The following is a 13,778-nucleotide window of genomic DNA, read 5'->3' as shown; positions in this document are numbered from 1 at the left end:
TTGACATGCTGAAAGTATTTTGGTAGCTCTTTCCTTAAGTTTGCCTTGTTTAGATCTCCCAAAACAATGGCCAGTGAATCAGGGTGTTTGGCTTCAGCCTCCATGATTTGGTCAGCTAGAGTTCGTAATGCCTTGTTTACACAGGCTTGTGGTGGGATATAAACAGCAATTAGAAGAAATGAGGAAAATTCACGAGGCGAATAGTAAGGTTTGTAGTTGATAATTAGAGTCTCTAAATTATTGTCACAGAATTTGTAAATTATTTTAAAATCTTGACACCAGTTTCTGTTAATATATAGGCATAAGCCTCCTCCTTTCTTTTTACCAGATGTTTCTGGAATCCTGTCTGATCATTCAATCTGAAACCCTGGAATGTTCAGTCTGCTATTTTCAATTGATTCATTTAACCAGGTTTCAGAGAAGCATAGGACTGCTGAATTGCGAAAATCAGAATAGTATTTGTTTACTGAATTTCAATTTGTATTGTTGTATTCAGAGGAGTGGAGAACTCTTCTTGTAAAATATTTCTGGACATGTTCAATTGTATTGATGTCTGAAATGTGGTATGGGTTCCAGACAGGCGAGCTGTATTCAAGAATTGGTCTAGCAAATGTTTTGTATGCTCTGGTTAGTAGTGTAGTGTTTCTGGAGAAGAAGCTACGCAAGATTAAGTTTACAACTCTTAAAGCCTTTTTTGTGATATAGTTGCAGTGTGCTTGTTATTGTTGTTGTACTTCTTCTTCTCTTCCTCCCCCTCCTCCTCCTTCTTCTCCTCCTCCTCCTCCTCCTCTTCCTCCTCCTTCTCCTCCTCTTTCTCCTCCTCTTCCTCTTCCTCCTCCTGCTCTTCCTCCTCCAGACATCAGTGGAAGCAGTCCATCCCCCACCATTTAAAAGAATAGAATGCTTTAGATCTGCCCAGTTCACCCACTTAGGTATGGTTGCCCCATGTATTGCAGACCTCACTGCCATAGATGACTGCTGCCAGCCCAATTGCAATGCATCTTCTAAATTAGAGGAGGACAAAAGTTCCTCATTTTTCTCCCTCTCTGCTTCATCAAGCAATTTTGTCTCTCTGGAGAGAATTCCCTTTGAGTTTCTTCTTTTTCTTCTTTGATAGATGCTAAAGATCCATTTCAATGAGAGCTTCTGAATTGGACTAGAGCTTAAGCATAGGGAAAAATATATAATAAAAGAATAAACACTCATAAATATTCCTGTTACCCCTGAAAAGAGAGTTCAGCCAAGGAACCAATAGCTGTAACCTGGTTGATTCCCCCCTCCCCCCATTAAAGAGCATCTCATATGTTCCCGGGGTTTAACTCGATTATTTATCAGCTCAGAGCTGCATCGAAGAAGAAAATTAAACAGAGAGTTTCCTGGTAAGATAATGAAACTTATGGAGGAGGTGAAATGCAGACTAGCCAACTGGATAACTGGAGAAATAATTTTGGGCACGTAACAGAATCTGTTGCTAAAGTTCCTCCTTGCTGAGATGGTGTGGGCGTTGGGTGTTGCGTGTGTTGTGATGGAAAATGAGAAGGTATATTAGGGTAAAATACAAGCAGGATTTGGTGCATCGCCACGGCTAAATGCAACTGGGATTATTTGGCTAATCTGAAATAAACAGATTGCCTCGGAAGGCTCAACCCCTCGAGACACGGCAAAGAATCAAATCCATTTAAGGTCATGAGACTGAAATTGTTTTAGGATGTGTCCCTCGGTGGGTGGGTGTCCTTGTTTCAATGCTGGGCTGGAAGTTTAACAGCAATAGATTGGCTCTATAATAAGATAGGTTCAGAATTCTTCGTCGACTGTTGAGAGATTAGAAACAGATGCATTACAATCTTGTTTCACTCACACAAAGTCATAGCTCAGTTTAAAGTGGAATCCGCCTTGAATGTCTCAATTTTATACTTGTGTAGAGCAGGGAGAGTAACAGATGGTTAACGAAGGCAATGAAAATGTTTCTGGTGCTATTATTATACATGATGTCCCCTAATTTCAAAAATTCTTGGTAAAATAACCTGGTCCAGATAAAGTCCATCTCGCCTTAATCTTTAGTTCCCCTATCTATCTATCTATCTGTCTGTCTGTCTGTCTGTCTGTCTGTCTGTCTGTCTGTCTGTCTATCTATCTATCTATCTCATCTATCTATTTATTTATATCTATCTATCCATCCCTCCATCCCTCCATCCATCCCTCTATCTGTATATCTATCTATCTATCTATCTATCTATCTATCTATCTATCTATCTATCTATCTATCTATCTATCTATACAGCGTACTAAAAAGCAGAGACATCACCCTGCCAACAAAAGTGCGTATAGTCAAGGCGATGGTTTTCCCAGTTGCAATGGAGGGCTGTGAAGGTTGGACCATAAGAAAGGCTGAGCACCAAAGAATTGAGGCCTTTGAACTCTGGTGCTGGAGAAGACTCCTGCGAGTCCCTTGGACTGCAAGGCGAACAAACAAGTCGGCTCTAGAGGAGATCAACCCTGATTGCTCTTTAGAAGGCCAAATCCTGAAGATGAAACTGAAATACTTTGGCCATCTAATGAGAAAGAAGGATTCACTGAAGAAGGGCCTAATGCTGGGAATGATGGAGGGCAAAAGAAGAAGAGGACGACAGAGAACGAGGTGGCTGGATGGAGTCACTGAAGCAGTAGGCATGAGTTTAAATGGACTCCAGAGGATGGTAGAGGACAGGAAGGCCTGGAGGAACGTTGTCCATGGGGTCACAATGGTCGGACACGACTTCGCAACTAACAACAATCTATCTATCTATCTATCTATCTATCTATCTATCTATCTATCCATCCATCCATCCATCCATCCATCCATCCATCCATCCATCCATCTATCTATCTATCTATCTATCTATCTCTACCTCTTATCTATATCATCTCTCTCTCTCTAGCTATCTAGCTATCTCTGTATATTTCTCTATCATCTATCTATCTATCCTATCATCTATCTATCTCTACCTCTTATCTATATCATCTCTCTCTCTCTCTCTCTCTCTCTCTCTCTCTCTCTCTCTCTAGCTATCTAGCTATCTCTGTCTATCTATTTCTCTATCATCTATCTATCTTTTTTCCATAACAAGCTCTTCTTTGTCAGAAGGTTGATTTCGGATGCCAAATCTGTGGAATCCTGCACAGCTGGAGATCCAGCTGAGTCATAAGTATATTAAACATGAAATGAATGGTTAAAAAGGCATAAATATATGCATTTCCCATTGCATTGGGGGACAAATGGGTTTCTTGAGCAACGGCTGCTAGTGTTGAGTCTCTTAATTCTTTAACGTTTGTTTCTTATCCAAAATATCTGGAGTAATGGTTGGATTCAGTCATTCCTGTTTCCTCCATTAGCTCTGAATAGGTTTCAGGATACTGGGCTCCTCTGTCTTACAATTATTATAGGATTTTTCTTCTCTCTACATTTTGGCAAATGTCTTTAGCACCACCTGCTTTGAATGAACCCAGAAGATAAGGAAGGCAAGTACAACTTTGGATATAAAAAGGACTGCATTTCAAGAGCAAAGGCAATCAAGAAAGACCCCCACAGAGATGTTCTACAAACAGTTGTTTAAACAGAAAAACAGTCTGCCAGATACTTGTGGGTATTTAAAAAACACTCATTTCTAATTTGTTGGAAGTGAATTAATTGTGATGAATATGAATTCTTCCAATTAGGGACAGCTAGGTCCTTAGGAGTAGACCTGAGAGATGAGGGGTCCTTGGCACTCTCTGAGCTTGTTTATTTTCAACAGATGCTTTATTACCCAACTAGGTAACATCATCAGCACTGAGAAAACAACCAAGCTCAGAGGGCACCAAGAACTGATGATGTTACCTACTTTGGGTAATGAAATGTCCGTAAGAAAACAGCCAAACTCAGGGTTCACCAAGGAGCCCTCATTTCACCCCTGAGCTACAAATATCCTCCATTATTGAGACTCCAGAGAATAACGCATGGCATGGTGGTCTAGAAACTAGCATAGATATGGGGAAGTTCTACCCTTGCTTTAATGGTTTTGCAGCCTGAATCTAGTTCCTCTAAACTGCAATCCAAGCAGACAAGTAAGCAAATTAAATAACAGATAAGTCCTTGCGTCAAGAAAGGAGCTAGAAGGTTTGATGCAAAAAATATATATTCAATATTGGCACTTCCTTTCTGATATTCTAAGATGCTAAGCATGGGTTAATTACTAGTAAAAAGGTAATTAAGAAGATTCAGAAGGAAGCAGAAGAACTAAGAGACGTTGTTTTCCAAGCGGGATAATCTGTCTGTCTTGCAGCAAAGCTCTGAATCCCAGAGGTAACAGCACAATTTTCTGATTAGAATCTGAAAGGAGGGAGGGTCTTTTTACATTAGTTCATTTATTTATTTGTCCAATTTATATACGGCCAACGCTTCCTCCCTAGGGTGGGGAAAGCATTCCTCTGGTTCTTTGCATTTTCAGACTCTTAAGATTTAAGGAGGGTAGTCTGTCATTCAGATAGATTTTGTTTCTTCTCTTGTGCCATCCAGTGGATGTTGAGATCCTAATGGAACCTGGAATGGAAGTTCCTCAATAGAACTCAGTGGAAAGAACCAGTGGTGGGATTCAAATAATTTAACAACCGGTTCTCTGCCCTAATGGCCGGCTGGGTGGGTGTGGCCATGGCGGGCGTGGCCAGGGGGTGTGACAGACAGCACTCATCCTCCTGCACCCACCGGAAGCAAAAATGGGCCCCAGGGGGACACACTGCACCCCCACGCCCCGTTTTGGGCTTAGGAGGCCTCCCTACAGCCTTCTGGGAGCAAAAATGGGCCATAAGTGTGCCCCCCATGCTCCATTTTGGGCCTAATACAGGGGTGGGTTCTACTTACCTGTACTACTGGTTCACAATGGGATTGTGTGCGCCGCGCTACTGCGCACGCACAGAAGCTTATGCGCATGCGCAGATCATCTATGACAACGTCCAGCTGGGTTGGCAGAGCCTTCCACTGGTTTTACTACTGGTTTGCAAGAACCGGACCAAACCAAGGGCAACCCACCACTGGTCTAGTAGGCTTCCCTGCAACCTCCTTCCTGCGCCCTGTTTTGGGCTTAGAAGGCTTGCATTTACCTGGGAGCCAAAATGGGGCACGTGGGGACTCCTGAAAGAGGCGGGGAGGGGAGAGGCCAGCCAGTAATTTAACTACCGGTTCGCCCGAATATGTCTGAACCAGCTGAATTCCACCACTGGAGAGAACCCTCCCTAGCCATGTTTCTACAATCATCTGATTCCCCCGTTTTCCAAATCCTACTTATGGGGGATTCTCAGCAGAGCCAGCTAAATGTCCTCCATCACATCTTCTTGCAAGAGATGAAGATCAGAAGAAAGGAATCAGAAGGAAGAAGATGAAGGAATCATGGAACATTTTGTGGGAGGCCACAATCCAGGGCTGCGATATTCAGTGGTTAATGGTGGATTGCTGCTAAAAAGACATGATGGTTGGCTTGAAGGAAACTTCTTCCATGCCTGTGAAGTTATCATTCTTCTTCATGGGCCATATCCGTCATCGGACATTGGCGATCATGTTGGCGATCCTATTTTTATCAACAGCCACACAAAAAAGTGCTGTTGAGTTTTGTCCAAACTAGTCCCTTAGATTTTGCAGCCATGATGTTCTTCTGCCTTCAATCATGTCTACCTTCAATCTTTCCTTGGATGATTAAGTGAAGTGATGTCCAAAATATTTGGATCACTTGTCCAAAATATTCTAATTTTTGCTTTTTGATGGTTTTGATGATTTCCCTTGGCTTTCCCAGGCGGCTTATCACCTCCTCATTTCTGATTTTGTCAACCCAGCTGATACATAACAGCCGCCTGTAAATCCACATTTCAATTGCTTCTAGTCTCTTCAAGTGGCTTTCTGTCAGAGCCCAACTCTCTACTCTGTAGAGCAGGATAGAAAAGATGTAGCATCTGACAAACCTGATTTTCAGTCTTAGGCTTATGGAGTGACTGCAGAAGACCGTTGTCATTTTGAAGAATGCTATTTGAGCTTTCTCTATCCTTGCCTTTACTTCCGTGGTTGTGTCCCAGCTTTCATGTAAATTAGAACCGAGGTACGTGATCCTTTCGACCTTTTCTAGTGGTATTATTCCTACCAAATTTATCAGTGGTTCAGTATCAGGATGATTACAGGACTGGAGGCTAAAACATATGATGAACGGTTACAGGAACTGGACATGGCTAGTCTAGTGAAGAGAAGGACCAGGGGAAACATGATAGCAGCCTTCCAATATTTGAGGGGCTGCCATAGAGAGGAGGCGGTCAAGCTAGTTTCCAAAGCACAGGAAGGCCAGACAAGGAACAATGGATGGAAACTGACCAAGAAGAGATTCAACCTGGAAATAAGGAGGAATTTTCTGACAGTGAGAACAATCAACCAATGGAACAGAAGTTGCCTTTGGAAGTTGTGGGAGCTTCATCACTGGCAACGTTCAAGAAGAGATTGGACTGTCATTTGTCAGAAATGGTGTAGGGTCTCCTGCTTGGGCAGGGGGTTGGACTAGATGACCTACAAGGTCCCTTCCAACTCTGTTAATCTGTAATCAGAAGTCATCATTATTGTCTTTTTTTTCCTTTGAAGGGTAAAACAAGACCGGACTTACCCCATCCAATGCCGTAGTAATATAAGAGCTTGTTCTCTTCAGATCCAAAGACTTTGATCACCATACTGTAGAGATGGAACCCTTCCACCAGCATCCAAGCAAAAGTGCTCAAGAAGAAGAAGTGAAGGAGAATTGCCAGGATTTTGCAAGGCACCTGCAAAGAAGACAAACCAGCCCAATGAGCAGGAAAGGCGAGGAGGAGAAATCTTCTCACCCTTGCTCCAGATGGTCAGAATGGGTAGCACCTACTCAATAAGTGGTGCAATTTTGTGGTGCCTGGAGAAGATACACAGACCTTGTTTTTACTATCACAGTCTCTTGCCAAGCTCTGGGGGTTTGTAAGAAACCAGCTCATTTAATAAGCTGTTACTAGAGCAATATTTTTTATTAATAGGTCTCTCTCTCTTTTTTCTTTCTTTTTTCTTTTTCTCTTTTGCTTTCTCTCTGTTTCTTTCTTTCCTGTTTTCTCTCTGTGTGTGTCTCTTTCTCCCTTTTTCTCTTCTCTCTCTCTCCCTTTTCTCTCTTTGCTCTCTTCCTTTCGTATTTTTCTTTTTTTATTCTCATCCTTTCTTTCTTTCCCTCTCTTTCTTTCTCTGTCTCTCTCTCTCCCTCTTTCTATTTTTCTCTTTCTCTCTTTTGCTTTCTCTCTTTTTTCTCTCCTGTTCTCTCTTTCTCTCTCCCCTTTACTCTTTTATTCTCTCTCTTTTTCTCTTTTTGCTCTCTCTTTCATTTCTTTTTTTTCTCTTTCTTTCTCTTTCCCTCTTTCCCTTTCTCTGTCTGTCTCTCTGTCTGTCTGTCTCTCTCTCTTACACACACACACACACACCATCAGAATAACCATCCCAAAGGTACTTTTTCAAAAGGCAACTGAACTTTGATTTTTTTCCTTGAAGATGTTTCCCTTTTCATCCAAGAAGCTTCTTGGATTCTGGCTTATGATTGCAGGCTTCTGACTTCAGTCAGAACTGAAGAAGCTTCTTGGATGAGAAGCGAAACATCTTCAAGGAAAAAAAAAACACAGTCCAGTTGCCTTTTGAAAAAGCACCTTTGGGACACTTATAACCTAGGTGGTTGAGAATTTACATCAAATTGGCCCCCAACCCTGCTGGTCTTTCTTGAGATATTAACATCCTGACTTCATCATCGAGCCTGGGGCCTTACGACTATGGATGTAGTCCATTTCATGGTGGATTTGAATGTTCTCAGCTGTTATTTTATGCTATTCATATTGGGATTTTTAAAAGTAATGGTTGTTTTTAACCTGTTTTATTTCATCTTTAATAGTTAGTCGCCTAGAGTCATATCTACCAGACAGACATCCATGTGAATGGATTAAATTCATAAATATGTAAATTCCCTGGAAAGTAAGTTTCATGGTTATGAAATCAAGAAATGGATTCATTCTGCAGAAAGTAAGATTCAAACTCTATTAAGAGAAGGGAGATTATAAGAGCTCACCAAATATCTTGTCCAACAAGATTTGCATCAATAGGACATCATGGACTTCTAAAGCTCTCAGTTCCTTCTTGTTGGTTGATGCTTTTTTGGAGCCTAAGTGATGTGGCCTGTCGGCTGCCGGCCCCTCCAATAGATGAGGAGCTGGCCTGGAAGTTAGAACCAGCATCAAGGCAACCTGAGAGCTCCGTAGGGAAAGAGGGAATGGAGCTGGCAGAGAGATAGTGTGTTGTGGTTCACCAGCAGCCTATGGAACTGGCAGCAGAGTTGGACAGTGAGGAGGCTGGGGAGGAACATGGGCCAGTCCTGGAGTCTGGGAAAGGCTCGGATGAGGGCAGAGATGAGGCCAGGGCCCTCTGGGAGTTATGCACGTACTCTGGAGTCTCCAGAGTCAGACATCAGAGAGGCAGAGGAACAGGAGGAGCCTATTCCTTAGTACACCCATGCGCAGAGCTGCCAGAAGGCAAGAATATTTAAAACAAAAGGGACGACTCAGGAGTAAGGCCTGGAGATGATTGGCCATAAGGCTTAAAAGAAGAGCAAAGGCACGTGGGCCCTTTGCAGGAAAGCAATGTTGTTAATTCTGTTCCCAATCAGCATCTCTGTTTCATTCTGGACTCCATGTGGCTTTGTCAAGTAGGTCTTTGGCAGCGTGTCAAGGGAGATAAAGATTGGTGATTATCCAGAAGGACTTCTCCTGAAGGACTTTTTGCAACTAATTGGGACTCAGCTGTGAATGAAAGTAATTCACAGCTGTTGCAATAAAAGAGGTTTTTGGAACTACTTGTGTGTTTTAATGACTCAGCAAGCCTAGATCACAACACTAACTCTACTTTCATCCTGGTCTTAACGTATCATCTCCTTCTTTCCCATAGACTGGAACCCAGACACGGAGGATTTTTCTTCTTGTTAGAGAAAGTCACACAACCTATTTTTTTAAATTATTTTTTCCCTAATCTTCTGTAGGTCAGCATCTCTGCTGCCACCTGTCACACATGCGCTTCTTTCTCTTCGTTGGAAGATCTGAAGTAAGCTTTTGACACCATGCTATAAGCTAGACAAACATTGTCAGGTTGCTTAGCAACCAGGTGACTCAGCTTACCTAGGCAACATTCACTGAAGTGTCACCTAGTTGCCTTACTGAGATTAGAAATGCTTCTTCTCTTCTCCATGACTGGATCCTTGGTCCATTAGAGAGAAGTTTCAAGGAAACTCCACTTCCACCACCTTCTTCCTTGTCTAGATATTTTTAAAAATTTTCTCTTAAGTCAGGAACAGTTTCTCCAGACTTCATGGACATATCCAGATGGACATTTTTGACATTCTCTCATCCTCAGGATGGGATTTTTTGATAACATTTTGGGAGATCAGCCACGGTTAACTAAATCCTACCACCTGCTTCCTGGGGAGCTATAGTCTATCTGTAATTGCCATGATGTTACTTGAACAACCAACTTCCAGATAGGGACTATGAAATGGTCCTTTGGAGGACTATTCACATTAGTCCTAAATCAAGAGATAACTGATCTATAGCCGTGATGGCGAGCCTATGGTACGCGTGCCACAGGTGGTACACAGAGCCCTTTCTCCAGGCATGCCAGCCGTCACCCAGCCCAGCTCCACAGCGCATGCACGCACACCTCCCGCTGGCCAGCTGATCTTTGGGTCTCTGCCACATACGCGCAGGGCCTTCCCCAATCTGCAGTTTCTCCCCCCCAGTGTGCACTAGCTTTCACCTGAATTTTTGCCGTCCATGCCTTCCCCGATCTCCACAGGTTCCACCCTCCATAGGTGCCTCTCCGTGGCAGAAATACAGGAGAAAGCTAGGGCGTGCTGGGGAGAGAAACTGAGGAGATTGGGGAAGGCATAGGTGGCAGAAATGCAGGAGAATCAACTTGGAAGCCAAAATGGGGGGAGGGGCACATGGACCAGGGGGCACATGCGCAGGAACACACGTGCATGCACAAGGCCAGGGCGCCAGCACGTGGGATGCTTGCATTGCATTTTGGGGATTGGGGCACCTGCATGTGCATTGGGCACCATCACTGATCTATACGAATAAGATTCCAGCAGTATGGATTTCTCATGGAGACTTGGGTATTCCCTTGTATTCACTTGAGTCGAAAAAGGCTAGTCTAGATCAAGAGTTTGGAAATTAAAATCCCCCAGATGTTGTTCTGTCTCCCTTCACCTCTGTCCGAGCGATGGCTTAATTAGCCGGCATTATCAGCTCTGGCAGCAAACTAGCGAGCATCTGCCAAGTGTCTCTGTTATCTCCCTCGATGCCGATGAGTCACCCAGGAATGAACAGTACTTCAGCTCTTAGTTAAGCAGTTAATTTGCCTGCTACAAAGAGGCACAGCAGCTCTTGCTGCCTTTATATCCTGTGGGGTGTGGCTCCATGACTCAGCACTTTCTAGGCCTGCCCCACTCCTGCTTCGGTTGTTCCCTCCTCTCCTGCCTACGAAACCTAGGGTCCAGCCAGGCCTGATTGCCATCAGCTGGGTCTGAAGGTGTGGCCTGGAGGGGGGAAAGAGTCAGGGGACGGAGCCCTCGTTATCTCTTCCACCTGGCCTGCCTCTGGCTCCTGGAGCTGAGCCAGGGAAGCTGGTGCTCCCGAGGTAAGTCCTGACGGCCCTTCCCCCTCACTTTCTAAGTCACTTTCTGGCAGGAGGCCCGGCTCGGGGGCGCAGACACAACAGATGTTGCTGAACCTCAAGTTATCCAAGCCAACGTAATTAGTAGAAGAAGACTTGATAGTGGTACAATATCTAGAGGTTCATTTTTTTTCTACTCTTCTCGTCTAAACTATTTACAGGAATGTCCAGGGTTAAGTTAAAGTAGTCAGTATCTCAATCCATACATTTAACATGTCGGTTAGAACTGAACATAGGACAATGGAAGTGGTTGAGTTGAAGGTGAGGTTTAATTGGGTTGGCAGATCATAGGGGAAATCACTTGCAAAAAAGAAGAAGAAGGAAGGATGTAAACAATTGCAGTAAAATTGCACGATCTAAACAAAAGGCAACTGCGATCAACCTCACACAGATTTTTTCTTTTATGCAAAACACTCCCAAACTAATATCAAAATGGGACAAAACAAGTGTAAGGCTGGGGGGAAGAACAAATAAGAGAATTCAGGGCCTGGAGACAAAAATGTATGAAGAATAGTTGCAGGAATTGGGTACGGCCAGTCTAGAGAAAAAAAGAATTAGGGGTGACATGATAGCAGCATTTCAGTATTTGAGGGGCTGCCCCAAAGAAGAGGGGGTCAAATTATTTTCCCAAACACCTGAAGGCAGGGCAAGAAACGATGGATGGAAACTAATCAAGGAGAGCAGCAATCTGGAATTCAGGAGAAACTTCCTAACAGTGAGGACAATTAACCAGTGGAACGGCTTGCCTCCAGAAGTTGTAGGTGCTTCATCACTTGGAAGCTTGAGCAGGGGGTTGGACAAGAGGACCTCCAAGGTCCCTTCCAGCTCTATTCTAATTGATTGATGGTAAGAAGCAATGGATGGAAACTAAGAGAAACAATCTATAACTAAGGAGAAATTTCCCGACAGTGAGAATAATTAACATGGAACAGCTTCCCTCCAGAAATCGTGGATGCTGCATCACTGGAGGTTTTCAAGAGACTGGACAGCCATTTGTCTGAAATGTTCTGCGCCAACTCAGAAAGCTCAAACTACCCAAGGAGCTGCTAATCCAGTTCTACAGAGGAATGATTGAATCTGTCATTTGCACCTCTATAACTGTCTGGTTTGGTTCTGCAACCCAACAAGACAGACACAGACTTCAGAGGATTATTAGAACTGCAGAAAAAACAATGGCTGCCAATCTGCCTTCCATGGAGGACTTGTATACTGCACGAGTCAAAAAGAGGGCTGTGAAAATATTTACACACCCCTCACATCCTGGACATAAACAGTTTCAACTCCTACCCTCAAAAGGGTGCAGAGCACTGCACACCAGAACAACTAGACACAAGAACAGTTTTTTCCCGAAGGCCATCACTCTGCTAAAAAAAGAATTCCCTCAACACTGTCAAACTATTCACTAAGTCTGCACTACTATTAATCTTCTCATCGTTCCCATCACCCATTTCCTTCCACTTATGACTGTATGACTGTAACTTTGTTGCTTGTATCCTTATGATTTATATTGACTGTTTCCTAATATGATTTGATTGCTTATTTGTACCCCATGACTATCATTAAATGTATCTTCTTGACGAATGTATCTGGTCTTTTTATGTACACTGAGAGCATATGTACCAAAGACAAATTCCTTGTGTGTTCAATCATACTTGGCCAATAAAGAATTTTCTATTCTATCCCATCCCATCCCATCCCATCCCATCCCATCCTATCCTACCCTATCCTATTCTATATGGTATAGGGTTTCTTGCTCAAGCAGAGGGTTGGACTACAAGATCTCCGGGGTCCTTTCCAACTCTGTTATTTATTCTATACACATCCTCACTGTGAAAGAAACATGGATTACTAAATTGCTGAATGCAACCCATTTATTTCTAACTTGCTTTCCCCCCCCCTTAACCGGCAAAATGCACAATAGCACCCCATAATAATAATAACAATTTCGGAGCACTGCGGGGGGGGCGGGGGGGGGGGGAATGGCAGCCTCTGTACACCATCCTCTCAAAGTGATGAATAAAGAAAATTTTTGCTGCTATTATTACTTTGGGTTTTTTTTCCCCTAGGACCAGGGGAAAAAAAAAAAAAGAACCTTCCAAACTGTCAACTCTGCTCCAATAAACTAGAACCAGACAGAACGTTACGTTAAATGAATGAAATCGGTTTTGTACGTGGGAGTCTGAGCCTGTTTGATCAACGTTCACACACATATGCAAGGGAAAACCCCGGGAAATGTTATCAGTTAAAAAAGAAAAATATCCCAAATGCAATTTTTTTCTTCACGTTTTATTGCCTCTTTGCTGTGCTGTGTTGTTGTTTTTTTTCCCTTCCCAGGGAAATCAAGGGAGTCCACATTTGACTAAATGCCAGGGGAATTTCCGATGAAGCCATAATGATTATCATTATGGTTATTAATAGTATTAATTATCGAGTTAAACAGCAACCACTGCACCGTGATTAATCCCCACCTTTATTTTTTGGTGCAAATCAAAGGGAAAACACCAACATTTGTCACGTTTAGCATGTACCGACGACTGTAGAACAAACGTGAAACGAATAACCTCCTTATTTAAATGCCACCGGCATTATATGCCTGTCACCACGGTGGCCGGCATTTAATAACGCGGTGACAAATTGCCTAAAAATAAAGAGGGGTGCGCTTCGAAAGGCCGGGGCCTGCCTTTCAAAAGAGTAAGGAGTACAGAATTGGGTGACAATGTGCATTGTCACGCAGGAATGTTCTGTTTAGGCAAAATCGGGTGGAAGAGATAAATATTTGGATAGGCTCTGAGACATTTCTCAGCTCAGCTGTGTCCTGTTCTTCTGTGAAAAGTGAAAAGAAGGACTAGGGGCGACATGATAGTAATCTTCCAGTACTTAAGGGCTGCCACAAAGAAGAGGGAGTTAAGCTATTCTTCAAAGCACCTGAAGGCAGAACAAGAAGCAACGGATGGAAACTAATCAAGGAGAGAAGCAACTTAGAACTAAGGAGGAATTTCCTGACAGAGAGAACAAT

At 43.1% G+C, this 13,778-nt stretch overlaps 1 protein-coding gene across 5 annotated transcripts in view; it reads right to left on the bottom strand.

Moving 5' to 3' along the window:
• Nucleotides 1-13,778, bottom strand: part of ADGRD1 (adhesion G protein-coupled receptor D1) — a 185,938-nt gene that overhangs the window by 54,077 nt on the left and 118,083 nt on the right. For all 5 annotated transcript variants that reach the window (XM_058158392.1, XM_058158388.1, XM_058158389.1 and 2 more), the window contains one exon: nucleotides 6,651-6,804. In XM_058158392.1, coding sequence (XP_058014375.1) covers nucleotides 6,651-6,804 — 154 coding nt within the window. The remainder of the gene's footprint in view (nucleotides 1-6,650; nucleotides 6,805-13,778) is intronic.

The sequence above is a fragment of the Ahaetulla prasina genome, chromosome 15 (assembly GCF_028640845.1).
Source record: "Ahaetulla prasina isolate Xishuangbanna chromosome 15, ASM2864084v1, whole genome shotgun sequence".
Classification (NCBI taxonomy): domain Eukaryota; kingdom Metazoa; phylum Chordata; class Lepidosauria; order Squamata; family Colubridae; genus Ahaetulla; species Ahaetulla prasina.
This window is presented reverse-complemented; position numbering and strand designations above follow the sequence as displayed.